This window comes from Carassius carassius, chromosome 44, assembly GCF_963082965.1.
Source record: "Carassius carassius chromosome 44, fCarCar2.1, whole genome shotgun sequence".
In the NCBI taxonomy this organism is placed as follows: domain Eukaryota; kingdom Metazoa; phylum Chordata; class Actinopteri; order Cypriniformes; family Cyprinidae; genus Carassius; species Carassius carassius.
In genome coordinates, this window is record NC_081798.1 from 7,457,451 (window position 1) to 7,467,199 (window position 9,749).

General features: G+C 36.9%; 2 protein-coding genes across 9 annotated transcripts in view; both read right to left on the minus strand.

Annotated features, from left to right (window-relative positions):
• The window catches only part of LOC132126551 (SLIT-ROBO Rho GTPase-activating protein 2), a 293,384-nt gene that overhangs the window by 130,573 nt on the left and 153,062 nt on the right, over positions 1 to 9,749 (minus strand). The gene's annotated exons all lie outside the window — the stretch shown is intronic.
• The window catches only part of LOC132126098 (ras association domain-containing protein 5-like), a 36,311-nt gene continuing 30,041 nt past the window's right edge, over positions 3,480 to 9,749 (minus strand). For 3 of the 4 annotated variants that reach the window (XM_059537143.1, XM_059537146.1, XM_059537144.1), the window contains 4 exons: positions 5,158 to 5,268; positions 4,774 to 5,056; positions 4,566 to 4,681; positions 3,480 to 3,770 (listed from right to left, as the gene is read on the minus strand). In XM_059537143.1, the coding sequence (XP_059393126.1) occupies positions 3,618 to 3,770; positions 4,566 to 4,681; positions 4,774 to 5,056; positions 5,158 to 5,268 (663 nt within the window). In that variant the 3' untranslated portion in view covers positions 3,480 to 3,617. Of the gene's footprint in view, positions 3,771 to 4,565; positions 4,682 to 4,773; positions 5,057 to 5,157; positions 5,269 to 9,606; positions 9,632 to 9,749 lie in introns of those variants that run through there. The other variant, XM_059537147.1, reaches the window with a different exon arrangement.

Sequence of the window (9,749 nt, forward strand, 5' to 3'; positions counted from 1 at the left end):
GTGGCAGACTGAATGGGTGTGAGCACTCACATCAGGGCTCTTTAACATTATGATGGACACTCACAACTGCTATCTTTTTGTGGGGACTTAAAATGTTTCTGAGAGTACTTTTCCAAGTATGGGCATGCTGTTGAACCTGCAGCTGGATTTTACTGAGTGTTTATTTAAAGTGCGGAGTCGGTTCAAACTGAGTTTGGAAGTAGCATGTTTTTCTTATAAACTGCCATGTGTACACAAACATGCATAAAGCATTGTCCTTGGCTTTTCATATTTGTTCTAGATACAACGGAGTAGTTGTGTAAATATAGTGCTTGCGCCTTGCTGTAGTTGTACTGCTACACAGTACCACAGTACCATATAAATACATAGTTTAATATGCACAGTATAACAGATTACAAGTTCTATAACTATACCTCTCTACAAATAATCTTTGGACGGACATCTTTTGCACCAGGAGCAAGATGTGTTTGCATTTAAACTACATGATTATGGTTCCCTCTTCTGGTTGTTTATGACTTGTGCAACCTTGATGCTACACTGGTATTGAAACTATTGAAACGGTTCTATTTTCTATATTAATATAAATAAATAAATCGGTCACATAAAACAAGATAGCAAGTAAAAGTTTGTGATAAAGAATTTAATATTTTCCATTACATTATTTTTAATAAAACACACACACACACACACACACACACACACACACACACAGACATATAAATGAGGCAACTAACTTGAGTTACTCATAATTTTGTAGTTTCAATTATTATAAATAGAAAATAAATATAATTTTAAAATATTAAAATAATAATTTAAACTGAAATGCATACATTATTACAAAATAAATGTATATTTTATTAAAAGTAAAAATCAGATTAGGAGCATGATATTACATTTTCACCCTTTTTAGCTTTGTTTATAGTTTGTCACACTTTAGGATTCAGATCATCAAACAAATTATAATATTACACAAAGTAATTGCCCCCATATATATATATATATATATAGAATTGTTGGGACATTGAATAAAAAAACTGATGTACAGTAGAAACAATTTTCATGTATTTTCACTTGTTAGTTGCTAGTTAAATTGTTAGTAAATTTCATAACTAATTTAAAACAAATCAGCAACTACCACATTGAATAAAACATGGCTTTTTTTTAGGTAGAAAGACTTGTAAAACATACTCCAATGATCCTTGTTTTATTTACAAAAATATTATTCCTAAAATTACATTTATTTTTTATTTAAACTACAGATTTGTTCATAACCCCAGTTGCTCCATTAAGTTCAGTGTAAATAAAAGAGACTCATCACCATCTTAGGATGACCTTTTATTTCATTCTTCAGTATATTTACAGCTTACTAGACATTTTAAACATCTGATACCCCCCCCTACCCTCTCCCCCGAAATAAACAAACAAACAAACATAAATAAAAGTTTGCCCAATAGTACTGATCTGTCCACATATTCAAGTTCATACACACTGGAAAACTAAACCAAAAAATAAATTAAACAAACAAATCCACAAACAAATCCACACACACACACACACACACACACACACACACACACACACACACACACACACACACACACACACACACACACACACACACACACACACACACACACACACACACACACACACACACACACACACACACACACACTTTAACATTTTAAACACTAGTCCCAAAAAGTCCCACATGGACTAAATAGATCGACATTGAAAGCACCTGGCTACTGCCACTGAATGTGTGTGAACTCTCTCAACATGGAGTTATAGGGAAGGACATCTAGAGCATATTTACAGTACACAGTCAAGATAAGCTACACCGAGACTCAAGGCACTGCCAGCAGGAACATGGCATCCTGAGCAAACATACAAGGCCCTGCCACTTGCTTAGAGTAAAAGAGATACTTCCAGACCAGCAGGATCTGTACCCATACAAGATCAAACTATACAGGCCAAACACATGGGCAGAGTGATCCAAATGGAAATGTATGACTTTTAAAGTGCCTCTACAAACATACCACTCCAAATTATAACCTTTGCCATGATAAATCTGCTTGCTAAAGATGTCCTGTTTGGTTATTTGAGAGATTGAGACTTATATGTGCTTTTAATGGAGAAGAGAAATGAAATATCAGTGCCTGGAAAATCAAATTGTGGGTTCACAGTTATTCCTGACCAATATGGAAAACCATTTCCGTACTTTTGAATGCTTTTCAAAAAAAAAATAATAATTCCCTCAGTATCACAGACCAATTTAATTTACACGCGCCTCCAAAATTCATTAGACGCACGATAAAATCAAAGCAAAAAAAACCCACAGGCGGACCACAGACTGGAAAGCTCTTTAAAAAAAAAACAACAACTTTATTTTGTAATTACAATACAGGGTGCTTATTCTCTTTTCCTTTGGTGTAATACAGATTGAGATGCTTGTGGTTTGGATCTGCAGAGCTTTTCAGAGTGGTAGGAGATGCCCTCTAATCTAACATGACCTTGTGTATTACTGTATGTGCTAAAAGCTGAAGAGATTCAGAAAGCTTACCAGATAACCACAGCCCACAATCCTCACGTCCAATGATGCTCCCTGCACATTAAGTACTGGTGGCGCACTTGAGAGACTGAGGATATCTGTCAGTGCTGAGCATTTCTAAAAGCTGTCATGGGATACCCGAACAGTCTTTTTCTAGAGAGTAGCAGTCGACGTGGGTCCAGAGGAGCTCAAAATGTTTGCGTCTGAAGATGCTCAAGCAGCCCAAATCCATTCAAACACTTTTTTTTATAGATATAGTGGCTAGTGTGCTTCATGACAGAGATGTACAGCCATTTCGATCATTTCAAAAGAAAGAAAGAGATATTCTGACTCAGTGGGATGAAGTATTGAGCTGTAGGGTGAAACATTATCAGTAATACAGTACATTTATAGTTATATTAAGACAATCTCCAGTATAAACTGTTTAATTCTTTTTTTTTTTTTTTTTTTACAGTAGCATGTTACAATTGTTTATGAACTGTGTAATTTTTGATATGTGGACAAGGTTACTATTTGCCCTCTGATATTTCGCAGGCATCTTATTTTCTATAACTTAAGTCTCCCCACTTCCTTTTTGGACAGGAAATGCTCTTTTTACTCCGTTCTTTCATATAGATATTCCCTGATAGAGAACATGCGGTAGACACAAGCAGAGAGACCAAAGGGAAAGTCATGCTTTAAGTAACACTTGCAGTAGCAGCAATAGCAGCAGCATGTAAAAACACAAACAGACAGGGTCAATGTAAAAACAATGAGAAAAAATGAAACTAAACCCATTCATATCAAAAAGCATGACTGCCAGAAACCTATTCCTGGGCTTTCAACAGTGTGCCATTTCTGGAGAGAAGGATTACTCTTGAAGTACTAATCTTTAGTTCTAACCTCCTCTTCGTCTTAGTCATGTCTCGATCCCTTTGCCCGTCTTTGGGGGTTAAAGGTCACAGAAGCATGCTGAGAGCTTGTACAAAGTCCTGAGTGGAGGTTTTGAGTTCGTCTGTTGGGCTACTGGTTCTCCAGGCTGGCCCAGGGATGGCTCAGTGGGGTGAAGGAGATGTGTTGTCCTACATTAGCCCGGTTTGCTCTTGACGTGGCCCAGAGCCCGTAGCAACTTCTCCCTGTAGGCAGCGTAACGCTGCTCCACCTGCCGCATGCGCTCCTTCTCCTCCTTCTCCAGGATGATCAGGAAGTTCTGCAGCTCGGGGACTGAAAATGCATGCCACTGAAAAAAGATGGAGCACTATATAAGCAAAGGCAGGCTATTTGACTGAAATAGAACTGTTTATTAAACCTATGTTTAGTTTGCATGTGTTAGGTTAATTATGGCTTACGTCGATTTGTTTATCAGAACATTAATTTTGTTTTGTAGAGTTTCAGTGGAAACAAAGGATGACATAACATTATCATGAAAAATAAAATTAAAAAAACTCATAGCTAAAAGTGCTTTTATTTTCATTATGATAAAGCAAAAAAAAAATTCCAAGGTCAAGGTTTCGATTACCAGGAAAAGTAAAAAACTTTAAAAAAGATAAATGTAAATGTGTACCTTGAATGCATTGTAAATTGTGTGATTAAATCTAAATTGATTCAAACTGTAATTGTACAGTTTTTATTATATTCGTAATGATAGAGCAGATGAAAAAAGTAAAAACAAATATACACACACACACACACACACACGTTTGTTTTTGTGAATTGTTGGGACTTTTCATAGAAACTTTTATACTGATCAAAAAATATTTTCTATCCCCTAACCCTAAACAGAAAACCTGTTTGCATTGTTACACTTTCAGTGTAACAATGCCAAAAACTTCAGGTTTTACCATCAATTGGTCCACACAACGTGAAAAATAACATTTTTATTTATTTAAACTATGTATGTGTGTGCGTGCATATTTTTTTTACTAAATTTTAACTGTGTGTGTGTCATTAAATTATGAAAATACTAGATCATATTTATGGTGTTGCGCAAATATAACTAAAAAATATAACTTTTAGACCGAACAGAAAAGCTCACCTCCACCTCGCCAGTCTCATTTTCTTTGAGTACAAAAGACAAGTTCTCTAGATCCGGACCTGCTAACAGCCTCAAGTAGAGCGGGCAATCTGATAACGGCAACTTCTGGAAAAGATCTGAAAAGTCAAGCAAACAATTCCTTAATATTACACATGGCAGAAGTACAATACAATACTCAAGTATATTTCATCTTCAGCTGAAGGCTTACCCTGGCTGTCTCGACGGGTCAGGCTGTAGAGGGCAAACTTGCGTGGGTTATCCTGTACCATGAACTTCTTCAGCAGGCCCTGAATGACCTCGCTGACCGTGGTGGTACTGCTAATGTGTAGCTGTTTAACGGCATCGTTGGGCAAGTAAAAGGATGTGCGTTCATCTGAACTATCAGAAGAGGAACAGGGTCCTGGCGACTTCCCATCCACAGAAAATACAGTCACGGGCCTGCGCAACTTCAAGTGAACCTTTATGAAACCAGTGTATGTGCCATCTGAGCCCTGGAAGATAACAAAGCAACTTCAGTCAGGTCATTTCTCACTGTAAAATGCTCAAATTACAACACTGAGTGCAAATGCTTTGTTGACAAAGCAGTACTCACTAATTTCATTCCATTCTCCGTCACTTTGGAGTTGTAGTCATCTATTTTAGCTTTAATCTCTTCTTCTGTGAGGGATGTTGGCTTTTCTTCCTCTTCCTCTTTTGTGACACTCTAAAACCAAGATAAAAAACTGTGAGCTCAAGATTAGATGAGGCATCTTTATATCAAACAGTATAAACAGGCTCAAACTTGTGCGGTATTAATGAGCTGTGGAGGAAAAGGTCATCAACATCATCACTGCGGAAAAGCTGATGCTGACATTATAAGCATTTACCATGACCAAACTTCACAGATGAACTGATGAAGGTGAAGGTGCTGAATTAGTCGAACTGGTTGAACTCTCAAATAGCTGATTTTTCTGTGATCGTTCCTTTTTGAAATTCCTCTGAGATAGTTCCACCGTATAATTGTTTTTTTCTTTTTTATTAACCACTGTTATTGAGTGTAGAGAGAGCAGAACATCTCTCAGGGAGGAAGAGAGGACTGATTGCTGGCAAGACTGTAGACACTTACGTTATCAAGATAAGCAGTTATCTGCCCTTCACAAGAAGCTGTTATGTGATGTATAATGCTTGTATGATGGAGAAACTGCCTTCAGAAATCAGAAATAAATATGCTGTTTTGCTGCTCAAGAAACATCTCTTAATTATCCCTGTTGAAAACAGTGCTAAACTGTGATGCATCTTACTAACCACAAACTTTTGAACGGTGGTATATATAAACAATATAAATCAACAGGATTTATAATATGCTGATATTTATGTCTGAACAATACTACTATTATTTATTCAATTCCAGGGTGCAATGTCACTCAATGAGTGCGATAGATATCAATGTCTCTGTCTTTCTCTATGTGTACAGGATGACAGTAACAGTTGAATGCCTCTTGAGACTTCTTTAAACAAATCCAGGTTGATCGAGACCAGACTAGAGTCTATGCAAAGACATTTTGGCCTCTGAGGAGTGCACTACCGATCCAAAAAGATTTATCAATAAACAACAGGGAGAAACACCAATCATTTTAATGTTCACATGCAGTCGAATCCAAAGTCTGTGCTATTTATTCTCTCTTTTTTTGTGAATTGAACAGTGTGTGTGTGTGTGTGTGTGTGTGTGTGTGTGTATGGATAACAAAACCAGTCATAAGTAGCATAAGTAGGTATATCTGTAGCAACAGCCAACAATCCTACATCAAAATTAATAGACTTTTCTTTTATATCAAAAATCATCAGGATATTAAGTAAAAATCATGTTTCATGAATATATTTTTTTAATTTTCTACCATAAATATATCAAAACTTCATTTTCGCTTAGTAATGTGCATTGCTAAGGGCTTCACTTGGACAACTTTAAAGGCGATTTTATCAATATTTAGATTTTTTTTGCACCCTTAGATTCTATTTTTTCAAATAATTGTATGTCAACCACATATTGTCTGATATTAGCATTTACCCTTATGAATGATTTTGTGGTCCAAGGTCACACATAAAAAATAAAATCACAGTTATTTAAAACTGCGGTAATAATTCATAATATAACTGCTCTTACTGATCAATTAAAAAAAAAAAAAAACGTATCATCCTCCAAATATCTAAAAATGAGGACTGATATGACGAAATCCTTGGTAGGGTCACACATTCACTCTTATGGGTAGAAATAGTAATGGGTATATATAATGGGAAGGAATGAAGCTGGGGCACGTGACACTAAATATTCCATCATTTCCAGTGACAGAAAGAAACCGTTCTCTTGGAGGGGTTTTCTAGGGGGAGTGACATCCAGTTCAGTTGCTGAGCAAGCCTTAGCAACAAAGATTCTGTCGGAGGTATTTTTAGCTTCTAGCTGCATCCCCCGTAATACACGCAAAGTGAGTTTCTCTCTTCTTTTCTGGGACGAAAGAATACGAATGAAAAAGCGAGATCATTTATTCATGGAGATCCCTGGGGCAGCAGCATGGCAGCTCTATGTCTCATTGAGCAGAAAGAGACTGACTCGTGCACACATGAACACACAAACATTAAGCCTGAGCGGAGAGGAAGAAGAATTTATCTGGGCGCTTAGCAAACAAATTAACTTCTGCCTGGCCCACACACTACAACTGCCTGGCATGAACAAGCTCAATGGACGGAAAGTTCAGAAATCTTCTCAAATGAGACAGCTTGTTATGAAAGACAGAATCTGCAGAAAGGAAATTCTGCATTTATTCTGTTGCGTCTTGCGGTATGTGGTGACACAAAAAAAAAGAGAAGCGATTTCATCCAGTGTTGCTAATTACAATTAAAATGACTACTGCAACAGGTAAAATCCACTTAAAATTAAGGTTGGCATGTTTTTCCATCCTTTTCTTCTGGCCAAATTAGCCAAAGAATAATGATATTTAATTATCTTAATGTATATGCTCAAATGTTAGAGTATATAAGTAATAACATATTAAACAGTAATATTTATTAACACCTATTTTCACTAAAATATATAAAATAAAATAAATCAAGATTTTCAGTGACCAATGTGTACACAAATCAAACGTTTTTTTGGAAAGGAGTCATGGAAATGAAGCAAGTTTACCAACTCTGGCCCCATTTTACTACATAATCAGAGACGTAGTTGAAACATCCGTTGTAATACACTCACAGTTTATTTTTTGTTGCAGAGTTTGCAGAGATGAGGAGAGATTACAAATTTGGAAACAAACTTTCTTTAGGCAAAGAGAAAGAGCCACTGTGACATCCTATAGTGTTCTGTGAAGAGAAGTGTTATCTCATGGTCTGTGCAATCGCTCATGCAACAGTCACGTTCACTTCTTCAAATTTCTCTGTTTTGTATTGTGTGGTGTAGACCAGAGACAATGATCAATTGTGTGAGATTATCCAAAAGCACATGCCATAATTCAACCACAGAAGGAAAAATTTGTAAAAAAAAATAATAATAATTTATACTGTGCATAAAGAAAATGCAGCCTGCTTGGTGCTGTTAATTTAAGTGTGTCATTTGTGTGCCTCTAGTGGCACCAAACAGTACTGCAAAATAATGACAGTTTTCAGAGAGGTTTTCCCAAACACTTACAGTCCCTCCTCCATCTACCATTGGTCAATAATCCAGATTTACACATCCACTTTTGAAAACGAATCCTCTGCCATTCCACAATCAATCCATAGATCTGATATTATTTATTAACACTGACAAGTAAGGAGACAATGTATATTTTTGTAGCATCCGCTTTCTTAATTTTTCTCCCAATAACTTTAATCCCTTGGTGCACACAACCAAAATCTCTCAGGAATTCCTGTATTTGTGACCAGAGGACTGTGAGCTGCTAAATATATCATTCTCCCTCCCTTCCTCACATCCAAAGCAGAGAAAGTGGCCTTTTGGAACAATGGGGCAAAACAATGGAGACAAGTTTAAATGTTGACTTTAGGCTCTTTCAGAAATATTGCGTGTGTTTGACTGCAAATGCATCTACACAACATCCAAGCGGGGTCATCATATGCCATCACCATCACATTTGCAGTGTTAATATATGAAGGAGCTCTGATCTTCTCTTGAAACACAGTGAAGGAAGAATCCTTATTGTCCATGACATTTTTTGCTGGACAAAGTGTGTAAGAGTGCATGTGATAGGGAGCGTGGGAGTTGTAACTGGAATAAAGGGCATCATAATTGTGTAAGTGTCAGAGGGGGTAATGTGTGGGATCTCTCCTGTCTATTCACTGAAGCTCACAGTATCTGCTGTCATTCAGAGAGCTGACCCTACTGAGCTACCTATACACCTGCAAAACAAACCTCATCACTAAGGCAAACTGATCAGTAAGCTTGAAAAAACACTCCACTGCAGGTTTCATGCATCAATAGAAATTGCATCTGCAGACACATGATTTAGTTTCAGGTCTGAGACAGAAAACACCTTATGTGAGAAAGCTATGAATCGAACCTTTCAGATTTTAGCAGCGACTGAGCAGAAGCTACATCAAACGTGACCAGGATATCCTGTGAATGCACAAAAAAAAAAAAAAACACTGTCTGGCAACATATTTTTCTAGAATGCTCCTTGTGATGAATCAAAAATGTCTTGCAAAATATTATTTTGTTAAATGAATAAAATGCAAAATGATATGTACTTATTTTGTGTTTGTTTGCTCTTTGTGGAGAACCACAAATGTCTGGCAGAACAATTAACCCTGCTTTGAGCAATCAAACAGATAAAACCAACCTAACCTGTATGAACTGAACAATATATTTTCCTCTACTGAAAAATTGCTTTCATTGTTAAATGCTCCAGGTCGTTCTTTAAATCAAACTGAGAGTTAAACAAACAGAGGAAAAGAAGTCATAGAAGTCCTAAGTGGAGGGTGTTAACCATGTACATAACAAAGGTGCCTAGGGACATGACCTGAGCAAATATCAACTTACAGAGCCGACATGACACAAAAGAAAAGGGCACGGCTGTACATGCTAGCAGAGTGTCATCTCAGAGTCATCACTGCATGTCAGGCAGGTGTCCTTAAGCGCAGCACATGGCTACTCAGACTGATTAAGGAACACAATGCCCTTAGTGTCAGTTTCAGGAAACATGCAAGTCATCTACGTCTGCA